Raw genomic sequence first — 19,125 nt, forward strand, 5'->3', positions numbered from 1 at the left:
CACTTTTGAAGCCTCCCGTGATCTTATAGACTCATTTCATCTCTTGTACCAAAATCCATTTCCCTATTGGAGTTTTGAAAAATTGATCTGGTATTTTGATTTCAAAAAAATAATTTGATGTTATTTCAAAAATGATATTTTTAACATTCTACTTGTAGAATGACGATTGAATCAAGCAACTCCATCATTGAGGTGACTATTATAAACCAAAGAAAAAAAAGGAATGAATAAACACCCTTACCCCATGACTCTTGAATCATGTGTTTTTAAATGTATGAATAATGATATGTAGTGAACTCGTTGCTCATGACCCATGAAATGCATCTTTGCAAAGACCAAACCAACACACTGGATGAGGTCAAAGTTTATTGATTTTAACTGCTTGCGCTTGAAATGAGGAAAGGTCATCTTTGTTATTCCTTTCACGTTCTGAAATAAGTACATCCTTTGCGATCCCTTTTTGAGCTTGAATACTTTTTCTTTCATGAAAAAAATCCTGACTAGGATCACACCCTACACTGGGGGACAAAAGAAAATTTCAATGAGAAAAGAGAAAAAGCTGCAAGAAAGCCAAAAAGGCATAAAGAGCCCAACAAACTCAAATGCTAGGGGGCATGCCCAAATCACAAGACAAAGTGATAGCCAAAACAATGATAAAGGGCAAATCAAAGAAGAGCGGCAAAAGAAAATGTGAATGACGTCAAGAGTCAAAATGTTGATAGTGATCCTCGGTCTTTGAAACCCTGAAACACTCTTTGAGCCTTATGAATCATTTTCTTTCATAACCAAGAACCACAACCTACGTTACGTCCCTATAGAAGTCCTTTCTGATCAAGCAAGCAAGCAACCTAGAACAATAAACAATGCTCTCAAAATGCAAATAATACTTTTTCATAAGATTCATGACATCAAGAATAAACTACTCATTATTATTCATGCTGATAAAAAATGAATGATTCAAAAAGAGACAAAATTTTCTCATACAAAACCTCGAGCTTTTTCTCGAGCCCTTCACTTTGAAACAAAAGGTTATCTTATGACGTATTTTCACTGAAGATCTCATTGCCAATCACAAGAGCAAATAACCTCTTTTTCGAGAAAGAAAATAACCAAGGAGTTGCAGGATTTCAAAAGCAAATTTTTTTAGATTCACATCAAAATAATTTTTGTTTTCAAAATGCAAGATCAAGATTTCAAGATTCATTCTAGACCCATATTCCTTCACCAAAATGAACAAAAAGAGATATGAGAGAATGGTCTTTTAAAACCACTATTTGTCTAAGTCGCTGGCAAAGCACACTTGGGGGGCAATGACCAGTACAAGGGGGCAACATTGTATTTTCTCTTCTAGAAAAAGAGAGGAATATTTCCTACAATAAGACAAGGGGGCATTTTGGTTTATGAAAGACAGTTTGATCCTTTCAGGGAATGACACCGAATGTTTTTATCAGTGAGACGAGGAGTAATGAATGATCCTCTCAAATTATTTGACGAGACAGAAAATCTCTAGCAAACAAGTGGCTCACGATGGGCACCACAAAGGCTAAGTTGTGCAAACAAATCTGGAAATTGACTTACATGGGCCAACCCGAGTGGGCTAGAAGCCAAGCGACAAAGAGGACCCAAATAAGAGATAGCAAGTCCTCATTAGTTAAGCAACAAGAAGACTAAGAAGAAATGAGGGCCTATATTTCAAAACAGGTAAAGATGCATGCATATCATCTAAACTTTGAGACATTGGACTATGAGTTTTGCAAATTTCAGATGAGAAAATTCCAACGGAATCCATCAAGTGGAAGGCCAACTTGAAATGGCCAAAGATCGAAATTGCTGTTGAAAATTTTTCATTTTTGAGAATTTTTTAATCTGGGCAGGCCGCCCATGAGAAATAGGCCATCTAGAAAATCTCTATGTTTTTCCACCTCCTTTAAATGCGTCTTCGAGCCTTTGATCATCATTTTTAGAGCGCTTTCAAGCCCTTATCTCCTTTCAAGTGTGTCTTCGAGCCCTTAACCATCCAAGGTATTGCGTTCCCTAACCCTACCTCCCTTTTCGAGAACACCTTCGAGCCTTACCTCCCTTCAAATACACCCTCGAGCTTTTGATCATCATTTTTAGGGTGCTTTCAAGCCCTTATTTCTTTTGGAGCGCCTTTGAGCCCTTATTCCTCTTTGAGCGTGCCTTTGAGCCCTCGCTTTACTCTTCGAGCGCCTTTGAGCCCTCGCTTCTCTTCGAGCGCGCCTTTGAGCCCTCGCTTTCCTCTTCAAGCGCCTTTGAGCACTTGCTTTTCTCTTCGAGCGCGCCTTTGAGCCCTCGCTTTCCTCTTCGAGCGCCTTTGAGCCCTCGCTTTCCTCTTCGAGTGCCTTTGAGCACTTGCTTTTCTCTTTCAGTGCACCTTTGAGCCCTCGCTTTCCTCTTCGAGCGCCTTTGAGCCCTGGCTTCTCTTCGAGTGCCTTTGAGCCCTGGCTTCTCTTCGAGTGCCTTTGAGCATTTGCTTTTCTCTTCGAACGTGCCTTTGAGCACTCGCTTTCTTCTTGCATATTTTTGAGTGCGCCTTCGAGCCTCTCATTTTCCTTTTTTATATACTTGGGTAGGTCACCCATCACAATGAAATCACTAAAACAAAAAAACAAAAAAAAAATGAAACAAAAACAAAAAAAATGGGTCTTCTTCCAAATGACTTGTTTCTTGATTTCTACACCTCTCTGTAAAGGTCGTGTGTCAATCTATTGTTTTCAAAGTTTTCAAGACTAAAAAAAAAAAGAAAATGTTCTTTCTGTATCTACTTTTCTTTATAAATTTACTACACAAAGCTAAAAGAAAATGAAATTTTTCAATATCTTTGCATAGTAAATATTATAAAGAGGGGGCAACTGTCATAACTTAATTTTTTACCCTTTTATTTTAATTATTATTATTATTTTATTTACTGAAAAGAATAAAAAATGATGGAAAAATAATAATAATAATGATGGAAAAACAAGTAAAATGAAATAAATGAAGAATGAATTAAAATTTGGGTTAAGGGCAAAATGATTGGAAGTTTTGGGGTTTAATTAAACTTTAAAATTAATCTAATTAAGCTTGGAATTAATTTAATTAATCCAATTAAGGGTTTAATTGGAGAATTGATAAATTTTTAGACTGAATTAAGCTTGGAATTAATTTAATTCATCCAATCAAGGGTTTAATTGGAGAATTGATAAGTTTTGAGACTTAATTAAGCTTGAAATTAATTTAATTAATCCAATCAGGGGCTTAATTGGAGAATTGATAAGTTTTGAAACTTAATTAAGCTTGGAATTAATTTAAGTAATCCAATCAGGGGCTTAATTGTGGAATTGATTAAATTTTTAGACTTAATTGAGCTTTGAATTAATTTAATTAATCCAATCAATGGTTTAATTGGAGAATTGATTAAGTTTTGAGACTTAATTAAGCTTGGAATTAATTTAATTCATCCAATCAAGGGTTTAATTGGAGAATTGATAAGTTTTGAGACTTAATTAAGCTTGGAATTAATTTTATTAATCCAATCAGGGGTTTAATTAGAGAATTGATAAGTTTTAGACTTAATTGGACTTTGGATTTAATTAAATTAACTTATTCAGGGACTTAATTGAAGAAATAATAAAGTTTGGGGTAAAAATTGCAAAATTAAAATCCAAGGACTACAATGAAAATTGAGCGCAAATACAGGGGGCCAATTACAGTTTGAACTAGGGGCTTAATTACAAAACGTTTAAAACTTCAAGGGTCAAAACGCAAATAATCGTTAAACTTCAAAACGGCGCCGTCTGTGGATACGCTGTTCATCTTCTTCAACGGATGTCCGCCGCTGCCATCGCTGCCATTACACCTGCAATCAATGGTTGGAAGAAACGGATTGTTCTCTGGCTATAAAAGCCAGAGAACAAAAGGTTACAAGGGGGGGGAAGACCACGAACTGGAAAAAAAGGGGCAGAACCAGAGCAAAAAAACAAGGCAAAAAAACCTAGAAAAACAGAAAAAAGACAGCACACAGAGCAAAAACCCGAGAGAGAGCACGAGCCAAACAAAGACTACACAGAGAGGGGTATTGCTTTTACCATTGCTTTTGTCCCTGTAGACAACAAAAAAACCAGAAAACAAGCAGGGGGGAAAGAGGAAGACGAACAACACAAGGAGACGAAGAAAACATAAACAGGGGAAACCAGAGGGGAAGACGGAAACAGAGAGGGAGTGAACCTACAGAGGGGAGTATCACCAAACGAAACAAAAAACAGAGGAATAAACTCAAAGGCAGGGAAAGCAAGAAAATGGCTAGTTGATCAACAACCGCGCGCCTTCGCCTCCCGCAGACCAGGTAAGAGACTTCTTCTTCTGCATTATTTCAAGTGTCTTTTACACTATGCAAGTGAATTTTAATTCACTTGCACAGTGCCAGCAACACGCGTGCGTTAGCGCACGCGTGCTGCTGAGCCCAGTCGGGCCACTGGCTTGGGCCAGTGGCCGGGCCGGGCTGGCTGGGCTAAGGGCTGAGCCCGCCCAGCCCCAAAAAAATAAAAAAATTAAAAAACAGAAAAATTAAAAAAAGTAGAAAAAATAAAAAATATGTATGCATGAATAAAAATAATGTAAATTTATTGGTTTATTCACTAACGCCAGAGTTAGGAATAAAAATACCGGTTTAAATTTATATTATTTTTATTCGTTGTATTTTATTTTATTTAGCTAGAAAAATAAAAAATATGTGCATGCGTAAAAAATAATTTTTTTATGTGAATATTCACTGGCGCCAGAGTCAGGAATATTATAAGTAAATTATAAGTAAATTATCACAGCATAAACTAATAAACATTTAGCAATTTAAGACAAAACCAGCAATGCAGTCTGTTTCAGGCATAACGTTTAAGGGGTGATAATATCTTCCCTTTTATGTAACTAATCCCGAGCCATAGAATCTCTGATGACCAGTTAGGGTTCCTAGTGACCGTAATAGTAGGTGGCGACTCCTCAAACAAGACATTTTCCCCTAAAAGAACAAGATGTCAGAAATCTGTTCTTTACTAGAACAATTTTTAGGGCCGTCGCGATGTCGGGTGCGACAAGGATGGTTGTTTGATAATGATATTGTGAGTGTGTTTATGTCATGATTTAATTTGGTTTGATGTTTTATTACACGTATTAGATTGGTTATTTGAATATAAAATCGATTTTAATATCTAAAAATTAGAAATATTCCTTGCTTTTATGATTGCTTTGGGAATGTGTTTATATTTTTTTTATTATTATTATTATGAACGTGGGTGTCCAGGTCAATTTATGCGGACCTCGACTAATCCCACGGGTCTTCAAGTTAACGACTATGTAAACCTCTAGTGGCTATAATATTAGCAACCACAAGACTCGAACCTGAAATCACAGAGGAAGTAAATTCCTTGATTTTAAACTTTACTACTGGATCACTTACTGGATGGTTGGATGGTTATGTGTTTAATGTTTTTGTACTATTAGTCCTAAAAACAATATTTTTTGAATAATAAGTTTTTCATATATCCAATATCTACTGGTTTATCCAATTTCATGGGCTATTATTCAATAGCCATATCATGGATATATCTATAGAGTTGCTGTTAGCAGCTTAGTGCGAACAAAATTTTCTTTTTTTAATTTTTATTAAATAAAAATATTTGAATATTGGTAAAACTAATATTCTTTTATCTAATCTTTTATATTAGTCTTTCACTCAAGATATCTATGATCATTTCTTAAATCATATAATATCATCATTTGCATGTATAATATATACTCTGAAGACATTAATTGGGTCAGATCTCCCTCACTTTCTTCCTCTTCTTGTTACCATTTTTCTTGAGCATCCAACAAGTTTAGATAATTAAACATACATGTTTAACTTGCAATGCTGTCTTCTGCAGGATATTAATGGGTGATTATTATCTTAATTAATTACCTTCACATAACCAACTCTCCACGTTTAATCTCTATATAAACTAGTTATTAAGTTTGCATACTAAATTATTTATCTTCTTCTTTGTAGTTTCCTCTTAAACTCGCTGTTTGCGACACCTTAATATCCATGGATGTCTCTCTTCGACACATTAATGTTGAGAGAAAGGCTTTACGAAGCATAAGCTTGCTAGTTTGTAGCTAACCCAGGCCCAGCAGAGAAGTGGGACATCAGTGTTTAATCGAGCATACAAGGCTAGGCCAGGGATGGTGCCTGAGTTATCAAGCTCAGGCCACAGTAGATGGAAGCACTTTTTATAGTGAAAGGCTAGAGAAAAGCATGGATCCACAAGAGAAGGAAAGATGCTAGCTTTTGCATTTTTTGCCGTCATGAAAACCATGCTGTAGCATTAACTCCCACGGCCCTACTCCGTCAAGCACCCCACTCCGCCACCACAGAAATATCACTCCACCGACACACCTTGCGGTGAGTGGATGGTCCACGTACGCAACCAATAGTATAACCTCATGATATCTACCAAGAAATATTCCACTAACCAGTCAGATAACGCGAGAGACTCCTTTTCTTTGTCGAAGACAGTATGAAAGTTTAAGCAGATATATATTTCTGTATTTTGGTCACCATGCTTTTATTACTGCATTGCAATGTGAGTCCGGTGGAATACTAATACCAATACAATACAATCCAATCTGTATTCGGACCAATTAAGATGATGTTTGTATTTGCGTTTCAAAAATATTTTTAAAAAAATCTGAATATTTTTTATTTTTTTTCATATTTCAAGTTAATGTTTTTGTGTTTTTTGAATTATTTTGATGTATTAATTTCAAAAACAAATTAAAAAATATTATTTCAATTTATTTTCAAGTAAAAAATAGAATTTTAAATTCAATAATTCAAACTAAAAGATCCAGCTCTTACACCTCCTTCTCAGGCACCCCGTGCCCCCATTTAATTTTCTTCATAGAAAATAAAAATCTATCAAATATATATATTCAAAATTCAACATAAATCAAAGCTAGCATCTTCTATTGTGTCTGGTGCAATTCTAATACTTTCTTATTCTTTGAGTATCGAATTCTAATATTTTAAAATTTTTAACTCAAAATTATCTATAATATTCATATTATCTAATATTAATAAATTAGATCCGGTAAAATAATGTAGAATATAACAGATAAACTAGTTTTTTTTTTTAACACATCTGATTATAATGCATGCATGGATCTAACAACAAAGTTCATTTCTCAAAATGCCCCCTCTCTTTTTGTTTTTTACTTGTTTACACATTGAAAAGGAAATATTTGGCTTTTATTTATTTATTTATTTATTACCTGGAAAATTGGTTAAAAAGAGTGATAAAAGGAGTTGGTGGAATTTGTTTTGTTTTTTTGGGGGGGATGGATCTTTGTACACGTACCCAAAAAAGATAATAATATAAAGATAAAGGCAGAGCCGGGCCCACCGTGCACTTTCTCGTGCTAAATTGAGGTGATTGGCTACACCTCACTCTCTGCATTTCCTCCCGTCCGTCCTGTCACACACACACACATGGACGGCCCATTTGTAAACTGTCTGCTACGCAAGGAGTGTTTTTTTATGACTCCCTGCCTCCTCATTGGCTATATTTTCTAGGTTTTACCATATAATCAAAACCAATCTTATAGAAAAACATAGGTTATAACTTTCTTTTTTTTGGTAGAACATAGGTTATAACTTACCTTCCAGAATTTTAATATTATAAATTCATATAAAAAACACTTTTTAGCATTATTTCATAATTTAAACTCTTGAATTAAAATAACTTTTTGAGAAGTTTCAATGGTTAAACAGTCATGAGTTGGAACACTCATTCGTTGATTTCATTGAATGATTTTAAAAACTAAAATTATTATAATTTAATTATTGTTTTCAATAATAAAGATATTTATTTTTAAGATTAGTATATATGTCAGCTGAAATTAAATCCTTTATAGATGATCTCATGCATAAATCCTCATATTGATTTATTGCATTAAAAAAATTCAATAAATTCTCCTAATTAATGATCCCAAAATTTAAATATAAGAAATTATTGTAGAAATCAAACCTTTTTAACCATTATCAACGTGATTGCTGAGATCTAGCAAGAAAATAAATAAGACTAAATTGTGGGGAGCCTTCTAAACCGTTGGTTAAAAAATCATTTGCTCCTAAACAAATAAAAAATTGTATTAACATCCCTAAGCAAATTGTTTGATTGATTTAATACGTCAAATCAAATTAAGGTTTCATCTATTTTCTATTAGAATCCGATGGATGCCAGTTGCGTGATCACTTAAAAAATTAACAAAAACAGGAGATTAGCAAAAACACTATAGCTCGTGAGAGGAATAATTGTGGCTGTTTTTTTTAATATTAAATTGATTTAGAATTAATTTTTGTGATTTGTTTTTATGTGTTTGTACAAGGATTTTGCGATGTTGGAAGAATTTTACATTACTTGATTGGTGATGATTTAGCAAAATAAAATTTAATTTTAAATCTAAACTTTAAAGATTGAAATTAACACTTAAACAAATATTCAATTTTTGTTTTTTTGTTTTTGCTAATATCAAGAACTAATTTGCATGGTTATGAGAAGAGTTTATGTTTTTTTAGGGTCCCTCAACTTTTTTTTTATTTTGATATGATACATTTACATTGATTTTGTTTGAGATTTGACTTTCTAGTTTGTTTAGTTGCCTAGATATGGGTTTCTTGCAATGTCAATGGAAAACTTTGACACTTGATTGATACTTAATTTTATAAAATAAAATAAAATTATATTAATATAAAATAATTAAGTGTTAAGGAATTAGAATTAAAGCTAAAACAAATATAATAAATTGTGATGGGTAAATAGGTCAACTTGGCTAACACGTGGATCACACATGCCAGTATATGGAATAAGCCCTCCTCATTCAAGTGGTGTGTGTGTGGCTTCCTCTTATAGCCAAACACAACCATACACAAATTGCTTTTAAAGAGGTGTCGAGGTCTATCGGCTGGAGCGAGGCTTGTAGGTTGACAAACAATGGCCGGACATATGGGAAAAGATAAAATTGCATTAAAATAAAGTTTCTTGAAAAAAAAAAACAGCATTTTTCATTGAACAGTGCTATTAACTTTACTTTAGATAAATGTATAGTAAAAATCAATATGTTTTTAGTTATATGATGAACAGTGCTATCAGCAGACACTTTAGATACATGGACAGTAAATATTATTTTAGTTATATTGTATAATGCATAATAAATATATATGTAAGCACACCATAGTGTATAACTGAAGTTCTACGATTGAACAACCAACACGCTTGCAAGGAACTTTATTTCCTTGCAATTTCATCTTCAAAAATCATATTAGCATGATTTTTTTTTTGTTTTGTCTTCATGATATTGTATGTGTGAAATGTCAAAGAATATCACAATGTTGAATTAAAGATAAATATTAATAAATATGATTTTAGTTTACAGTTAAAAATTTAAAAGAACAACCAAAATTAACGGAAAAAAAGCCATTCTTTATTTTCACGGTATAGAAAGCACACAAAACTTTTATTTGGTACTTGAAATTTTAGTTTATAGATGTCTAGTTCTAGTTATTTTAAGAATTTATGTTTTCTTCGCATGAAGTTTTTATTTTTCAATTTCTAGATATTAAAAAAAATAATAATTAAAAAATAAAAAGAAGAAAAAAAGAGTTTGGTTAATTAATTACATTCCAACTACAAAAAAAGTTAATTACATAGGGATATTCAATGAAGATGATTTTTCCCTTCAAACATGTAAGAAAAAGTAGATTAAAGCTATTGAAGTTTTTTTTATTAAGTTATTTTCAATTTTTAATCTAATTAAAAGGTATTTTAGAATTAAAAATAATTTTATTGAGATTTCTAGAATTCTTATAAAATATTTTTATGAAAAAATAAGTTAAAATTTAATTTTTAAAATCTAAAACACCTTAGTTTTTTTTGTCAACAAGAAGTGATAAGGAAATATCATAACAATCGACACATTGTATGTCCAAAATAGAGGATGTACTGACCATTTTATTTTAAAAAAAAAACACTCTTAAGTTAAAGCACTGTAATTAAACTCAGCCTAGCTTGGCTTGATGAGTTGACTCGGGACTTGATAGTTGAACCGATTTGGTTTGTTAAAAGACCGGTTGAAGCAACAACTTGAAAAAATCTGGTTGACCCGGGCGAACCCGGATGAGACCCGGTGTTTTTTTTTTTCAAATGTGGTTTTTTTCCTATACCCTTTTTTTTTAGTTGATTATTAACACTTTTTAAAGTTCACTATATAAATATTAGAAAAATATTTTATTTTTTTCAATGTGGGATTTGAAATCCTTTAGTATATATACTTTATATTCACAAGAAAAAAATTATGTATTTTCAATATGAAATTTGAAACTTTTTCGTATATATACCCTATATTCACAAGAAAAAAGTTATGTTTTTTCAATATAAGATAACAAACGTTTTGATTTAAATACTTCAACTTACAAGGATAACATAATATCTTTTTAATGTGGGATTTGAAACCCTTTACTATATATACTCTATGTTCCGAAGAAAAAAGTTATTTTTTCAATGTGGGATTTGAAGTATTTTTGTATTTATATTCTATGTTCACAAGAAAAAAGTTATGTTTTTTCAATGTGATATAAAAAAAATTTTGTTTTAAATACTTCAACTTAAAAGAATAACATAATATCTTTTCAAGGTGAGATTTGAAGCCTTTTAATATATATACTTTATGTTCATAAGAAAAAAGCTATGTTTTTTTAATATGAGATTTAAAACCCTTTAGTATATAAACTCTATGTTTCTAAGAAAAAAATTATTTTTTCAATGTGAGATTTGAAGTCTTTTAATATATATACTCTATGTTTCCAATAAAGAAATTATTTTTTCAATATGGGATTTGAAAAAAGTTATGTTTTTTTTAATGTGGGATAAAAAGTCTTTTGGTTTAAATACTTTAATTTAAAATAATAAGATAGTATCTTTTTAATGTAGGATAATTGTTTTTAAAAAATATTCTTTTAAACTTTATTATTTACAACATGCATAGTCTATATTCACATGGATCTTTTTTTTAATTTTTTTTATGAAATATGAAAATTTTAAATATATTTTTTAAATTTTTCTTAATTAATCCGGGTTGATCTATAAAACTTGGGATCCAATCCCTTGACTACATCAACCCTCAGATCAGATTTTAACTATGAGTGAAAGTGAATGTCATGTCTTTTGTTCTTTTCCATTTTTTTTCTCAACAAAGCTAGGAGTATGTGTGTTTTTTTTTTCAGCTTGATTTTTTAATTTTGATTTTTTAAAAATTAATTTTTTTTGTTTTTTAATTGTAATTAATATTTTAATTTTTTTTCTATGGTTTCATAATGCCTTAAAAAGATTATTGTAATTTATCTTTAAATATCATATATTTTTGTTATTTAAATATTTTTTCTATTAAATTTTAGATAAATCAATTATATTTATATAATTAATTTATAAGAAAAAAATGTATTCTTAACCATTTAAATTAACCTTCAAAATATATAAAAGAAAACCTATAAAACAAAAAGAACAATTAAAGTAAAATATTTATATGAATATCAATCTTTTAATTATTTTTTTTAGAAATATCAACTTCTCTCTTTATTATATAATTAATATTCATAAGTTTTTTATAATTTTTTGATTTATTTTATTAAGCACAAGTATTATTTTTTAATAAAAAAATCACAATATGAGAAAAAAAACATTTACAATACCAAATTTTTGCCGTAAAAAATAAACTTGAAATCTAGTAGACTGGCTACTGACGGCGAAAGGAGACGTGAAACTGCATCAAAGGCCAAAGGGCAAGACTAGGCAATTGGATGACCAAATTACACCCAAATCCTCAGAACTATCACGTAATCCAGATAACAACACAATCCACTCCCGCAACCAATCCCTTCCTTCCACGTGTAAGGAGTACAATCCATCGCATCATCTTCTCCTGTACAGAGAAAAATCCACATGAGGCGCCACAAGGTGTTAAGGATCATCAAATCAGAGTCTTTGGCTACAGGAAAGGTGCCCTTTTTTCTCTGAGCGTTTCTTCTCCAAGCTCAAAGATTAAACCAAGGGGAGGAGAAAATATGTGCAGCAAAAGCAGCCTTACTAGACAAAGAAAAAGAGCAGCAAAAGAAGAAGCAAGAGTACTGATCCCAGCACGAAAAACCAGAAGTAAAACAAGAAAGCCTAAATATCTCTCTCTTAAACTTGAACTATCTCCCAAAACAAAAACCCCACAGAAATCCAAAACCCAAATGACCCACAGCAAACAGCTGAAAAATCTATTCCCTCTCCATCCAGAAAATCTCGTCCAACAATACAAAGACATGCATGAGCATGATCAAGTTGCCTTTCTCTTGGAAACAGCCAGTACTGACGATACCTCCACCACTCTCCAAGGCCTCCTTGACACCACCACCTCAGAGGATGGCCCACTTAGCTGCTATATTGAGAATGATCAAGAGAGATGTGATCATGGGCGAGCCAGCTTGCTGGAAAGGACAGCAATGAAGTGTAAAGAGAGAGACTTGAGTGATGAGAGGTGGGTGAGTTACTGGGAGGTGGTGGAGAAGAAAGAGCAAGAAGAGGTGAGCAGCTCTTCTTGTAATGGTGTTGCTGATACGCCGGGGAAGATGCTGCAGGCTCAAGATGATAACAAAAATGGGTTGGTTGGCCTGAAGCTCGATTATCAAGAGATATTGAATGCTTGGTCTGATAAAGGCCCTCTTTACATCGAAGGAGAGTCCCCACAAACCGTTCCTGATATCTATGACGGTTCCAATGTAAGCACTTGCTCTATAACCTTAACAATTTCAGCCATTATTTTTCTTTTCTTCACGGCATAAATTAATATCCTTAATTTTTAATGTGTCTATATATATATATATATATATATATATATATATATATATATATATATATATATATATATTCTTGATGGTCATGGTGGTATGGTTAGGGATCTCAGCTGGTGATTATCATTTTAACACAGTATGTTGAGAAAATGATAGAAAATTATTTAGAAAATAATAGGGTTTCGACATGACTGTGCTATTGAGAACAGTAATTGTTTGCTCAATAAATCAAAAGTAAAATTAATTAACATGTAAATCAACATATAATGCCATGAAGATATCCACTAATATGAGATATAATAATTCAGAAATAAACTGGAAAATAAACTGATATAATATAAGAGATAAATAAAGGAAGAAAAAGAAGGGAAAAAAAGATGAGTAATTGGGGATAAAAAGGCTCGGTTTTTTATATTTAATATTGTTAAAAAAATCTAGATAAAAATAATCATATCATTGAAGATTATCGAATAAGTTCGTAATTAGTTTTGTTTAAGGTTAACAAGCCTTATATTATCTTAATCTAAAACAAAATCATTAATTAATTATGATATCATTTGATGATTTTTTATAGTATAATTAGAATTGTTTTGTGAAGATATTTGTAATGGTACCAAACATCTAAAAAATAAGTTTGATATATTTTTGGTGATCTATTTTTTTTACTTTTTTTTTTATTTCTTTCTCGTGTCATAATTTTTTTTTTGGGACTTTTAGATCTTGAATATCATATCTTAGTTATTGAATGTTAATTTTTATACATGTTAAGCACATTTGATTTTTGAGTAAATAATAGCTATTCTCATAGCAAATTGTTATAAAACTAATATTTAGAATTATAATTATATTAAAGTTATGTTATTTTTTAAATATTTTTATAACCTTGCCATTTTACCAAAACTTTTACCAAATTAGATTATTATTTTTTTTTAAAAAAAATCCATCAATAATGGTGTTTAATTGTTAGACTTTTTGTTGTCTCTCTCGTGACAAGTGTGGTGGAGGGGGTACTGTTTTTGGGCTGGAGGTTCTTTTTTGTAGCTTATGGGAATCTCTGAGGTCCAGGCAGTAAAGGCGATGCTCTTTTTGCTTTTTGGGGGACCCTGTGCCCCCAGCTAGTTTATGGCCCAACAGTCCATTGAAGTTTCTAGTATTAATTCTAAAGTAGTCCCTATAGTTTATCAACATTAATTAATTAACCCTATATTATAAACATAATTAAATAAGACCTTGACCCAACTTTTACCATCTTTAATTTTTTATATATATAAAAATAATATCTCATCTTTTCCTTTTCCTTTATTTCTAAAAAATTAAAAGAATAAGATAAATTGAAAAGGAACATGAAATTGATTAAAAGAAACTAAGTTGTCGACAAATTATAAGGGGAAACCTCGATGTAATCCTAAACCTATATGCATATCCTCCATTGCATCTAAAACCTATAAACTTTATAAATTAGGTCTCAAACATTTTTTGTATTTTTTTTTCAATTGGGTCCTTTTGTCATTTATTTCAATATTCTAAGTCCAATGCACATGTATTATTAGGCCTCGGCCAAATCCTAACGTTTCTTCACTTAGGCCTGGATCCAGAAATCAATGAATCCCATTTCTCTGCTCCCAAAACAGAAATTTCTGTTTTATTTTTGTTACAATTGATTAAAAAAAGTTGAATTTCCTCTTATATATATATATATATATATATATATGCATCATGTAAGTATTTAGCATGATTAATTGAACGATGCGAAAGACAACCAACAAATGTGGTGGTAAGAAGTGATCAATCAAGTTGGTTTGCTTTGTGGGCAGCAATTAATGGACGAGTGGGGGAGTTTATGGAGGGTGCCAGACATGTGTGGCTCGAAAACGAAGGAAGGGAAAGAGATTTGGAAATCGGGGCAAAGAGAGGCAAGTGTGTTAAGGTACAAGGAGAAGAGACAGAACAGGCTTTTTGCTAAGAGAATTCGTTATGAAGTTCGGAAGCTCAACGCAGAGAAACGTCCCAGGTTGAAGGTACTCTTATCTCCTCTCTTTAAGAGATGATCAAATCAGCTGTTTGATTCTTGTTTCCATTTTGCTATTGGAATTATCAGGATTTTATGAAAAATATGCATCAATATGATCCTAATACCCCCACCAGCTTCAAAATTCCTTTCAAATCAAAGTCACTGAAGCCCCCCGTTGTTTCTCACAGATTCATGTTTTTCCCCTCCTCTCGATTTCCCAATATTTTCAATTTCTGTTTCTGCTACGAAGGAGAGTCTCGACCTCTTGGATAGAGGGAGATATGAGTGTTATGCCATTTGAGTTACAGGTTCATTTGCCAATATTATCCATTAGAGAAGCGTGCCTGTTTCTTTTGGTGCTTCTTCCTTAACATTTCATCATGGTGCATGCTCATCCTGGGCACTTCCCCTTTAACATCTCATCAGGGCTTGGCACGTTAAAGCAAATCACCATTAATGTCCGCAAAAAGCTATACAAATCAACTGAACCTGTGCACTGACTAATGCAGAATATTGCTGCTAGACGAAGTTCTGTTTCTTAACAAACGCCTTTCTCTGAAAAAGAACATGGATTGTTGCCTAATCTAGCTTTGGCAGGGTATTTCTTAGAAACCATCATGAATTTTCTCATTTCGGTTTTGGCAGGGTCGATTTGTGAAGAGAAGCTGGGAAATGTAAATTTTTTGGACATCACTAATTATGAAGAGCATCATCATCTGTAGAGGGGTTTGAAATTGGAATTAGTCATTTGTCTTCTTTTTTCTTATATTTTGTTTGTGATACAAAAATACTGGGCGCACCGCTCATCTGCATGAAATTTAGGGAAGTAAAATAAGTGCAGAAATAAAGCAGAAAACAGAAAGAAAAAGAAAAGTTGAAAAATGCTGTAGAGGCAATGGTAATGTGTGCCACAGCATGGGAATATTTGGTTGTTTTTACGTTTTAAAAATGTTTTTTTAAATAAATTTTTTGTATTTTTTTTCTTTAAATTATTATTATTTTTGGGTGTTTTTGTGTTGTTTTGATATGCTGATATTAAAAATAAAATTTAAAAAACAATAAAAAATATTATTTTAATATATTTCTAAAAAAAAATCATTTTAAAAAGAATTAGCTAACACAATTTCAAATAATTTTTTAGATTAGGTCTAGCTTCAGAACTTGCTTGTTATCTTGCATGCTTGCTGCCTGAATTGAAAAGTTTGCAGGTATCTATTGGTGTATACAACCGTGCATGTTCCAGTTTTTATTTTGTCCAGTGGTTGAGGTTTATTTGTTATTAGCTACTTGGTTGTGCTTCTCCGCAGCTGGATAATTTCTTTTTTCAATGCAAAAAAATAAAATAAAAATAAATAAAAGTGCACATGCATGTTGTGTTTTTTTACACCACAAAAACAATTATAATTGCAAATAATTTTTTTATTTATATATTTAAATAAATTAAGAATTATTTATGATAATAAAAGCATAAAAAGTCGAGCATTAATTCACATACTAGCATTTATTTTGACATTGCAAATACAAAGAATTACATGAACTGAAAGGAATTAAATAATTGATGAGGGAAAAGAGAGAGAGAGAAAGGGGATAATAGAAGAAAAAAAGAAAGACAATGTTCTTGGAGTTATTATATAATATATTTTAAATTATTTAATTTAAATATCATAGTGTTATTTTACTATATCGATCTAATTTAGTCTATTCCTATGCTAGTATTTTGATTTATTATGTTCATCAGTAAAGCAAACAACAAACCATAATTATTTTAGGACACTGGTAAGGTAACACATGTCCAGAACTTTATTTCATCATTGGAAATTATGTTGGTGTTGTTTTATATGTTAGGGTTTATTTTTGTTTGCATACTCGTGTGTGAAATGATTGAAAATAATCTGACATTAAATTAAAGGTTAATATTACGAAATAAAATTTATTTTATAATTAAAAAAGTAAAAGGACAGTGACCTAAATTAATTTTTAAAAAAATAGGGAATTTTTCATTTTCATTGTTCAAAAGGTGTGTAAAAATTCATTTTGGTTAATAAAGTTTCAATTTCTGTATATTTGGTCCATGTTATTTTAGGATTTTATGTTTTGGTCCTCATTTTAATTTTTTCACATTTTAATCCCTAAATATTAAGACAAGAAAGAGAGAATTGTAAAAAAAATAGAGATAAAAAAAGAGAGTTTAATTTAGCGACCACATTCTTATAATAAAAAAAGCTAGTCTTGATGTTAATGAGTTAAATTTAGACTCGTGAATATTTTTCTGGATTTTGTTTAAGTTTTAGTCACTGTCATTTTACATTTTGTTATCCATCCTTTAAAAAAATTGGGTGCTGGGGATGTTTTCTTTTTAAAAAATGGTCTACTAGTGGCCTTTTTAAGTGAATTTTGGCCTATAAATTTTTTTTTAAGTATTTTTTAATTTATTCAAATTAAATTATTAAGATGATATTAAAAAATTACCCAGTTATGCTATTAATTTTAAATAATATTATAGATTCTTAGGATAATATTAGTAATTGTTTTATAAATAATAATATATGAATCTAATATGCAAAATGTTTTTAAAAATTTATTGGGGAATATTTAGTAATAATATATTATATATTTTTATTGTCAATTTTTATATAATTTTTAACAAATAAATCATTCTTTTATTTGTTTATATAATGGTGTAAGAAATATTTAGCCCGATTTGTTTTATTTTTAATTGAAACAATGATAAGGTTTTGTTTAAAAAACCTAAAGACATGTTTTTTTTTTCCTTAACAAAAGAGATACATGAATAGAAAAAAGAAATTGACTAAAAAATATGTTTTTACTAGAGAAGATAAATTATTAAAGTTATTATGAATATTTATTTTAATTACCATAAATTAAGATTGTGCTACTTTGAGTTAGAGATGAGCAAAAAAACCGAAAAACCAATTAAACAGAAAAAGAATAACTGAAAAAACCGAACCGTGAAAAAAACCAATTAAAAATTTAAAAAAATAGACCTGTTCGGTTCGTTTTTATAAGTCTGAAACCGAAAAAACCGAACTGAACAAAAAAAAAAAAAAAACTGAACTAAAAGGAGTCAAACCGGGCCAAAACTGAGCCACACTGGAAAAACTTAGCAAAACTAACTTGAACCGGTTTTTGTCCTAAAAAACCAAACAAAAAATAATCACCTAAGTAGCACAACATCTTCAATTATGCAGTTTCCCTAATAATTTCTTGGAGTGTGCTAGCTTTCTAAATGTTTTTAGCAACCATGATAGTTTAAGAAACAAAACTCTTAAAATTGCACCTTAACTAAGAACCTCAAAAAAGTACTCATTGCCGCCTCGATTCACCACCACAACAAAAATCAGAGGAAGTTCTTAATTTGTCCTCCAAAACATTACCAAAAACTAACCACCAAAAAAAAAAAAAAAAACTTATTCCATTTTCCATAAAACTTAAACTAACAAAGGTCATCATAATAGACTAGACAACCAATGCTTGTAAAAGAGTTTTGCCTTCATGTCTAGCCCTACTATTATGTCTTCTGATCAATGCTAATGCACCAACAACCCTTTTTTGCCTCGTCTTGTAGCTTAGCCTAGACTTAACTCCACCATCACTGGGACGCCACTCGAAGACTAATCCCAATTGCCTTAGTGCCACAAAGAAAGAAGCTTGAATTATTTCTACTTCCTCTTGCAAAAGTAACTTTAGCCCAAAGGAAACTTGTGTATATATTATGAGTTGCACGTATAAAATGTCTTCAACCGTACTATTTATGCTCTCAAGGGAGGAAAACTCTTACAATACCGAAAAAGAAGAAGAAGAAGCAATAATCCATTCAAGTGAGTAACGATTGTTTTCCTCTCAATCTAAGATATCTGCGAACTGTACTTTCAAACCTATAGATTTTGCCACCATACCTCTAGATTTCATGTATATGTATATGGGCCTTCTCCATGAAACCCATTGTCCCTTCCAATCTCAAGCCCATGAGCAAATAAACTAGCCCAGGATCTAAGTTCTCAAAGGTCAGCAAGATAAAAATAAAATCATAATAAAAATTAAAATAAACATTTAAAAAATTTCATAAACTGAAAAGGTATAACTAAACTAGTCAGATTCTAGATTTATTTTCTAGAAATTATCAATTTTAGTTCTATAAATTTCAGGGTCACTAAAAACTTACATAATTATT

The 19,125-nt window shown here is 31.1% G+C and overlaps 1 protein-coding gene across 1 annotated transcript; it reads left to right on the plus strand.

The window, feature by feature from the left end:
• The first annotated feature begins 12,024 nt into the window (after positions 1-12,024).
• On the plus strand, positions 12,025-15,922 carry LOC133695220 (zinc finger protein CONSTANS-LIKE 4). Its single transcript, XM_062117116.1, has 3 exons — positions 12,025-12,850; positions 14,737-14,940; positions 15,579-15,922. Exons 1-3 carry the CDS (start codon positions 12,152-12,154, stop codon positions 15,609-15,611), a joined length of 936 nt encoding a protein of 311 aa, XP_061973100.1. The 5' UTR covers positions 12,025-12,151; the 3' UTR covers positions 15,612-15,922.
• The last annotated feature ends 3,203 nt before the right edge of the window (positions 15,923-19,125 follow it).

The sequence above is a fragment of the Populus nigra genome, chromosome 1 (assembly GCF_951802175.1).
Source record: "Populus nigra chromosome 1, ddPopNigr1.1, whole genome shotgun sequence".
Classification (NCBI taxonomy): domain Eukaryota; kingdom Viridiplantae; phylum Streptophyta; class Magnoliopsida; order Malpighiales; family Salicaceae; genus Populus; species Populus nigra.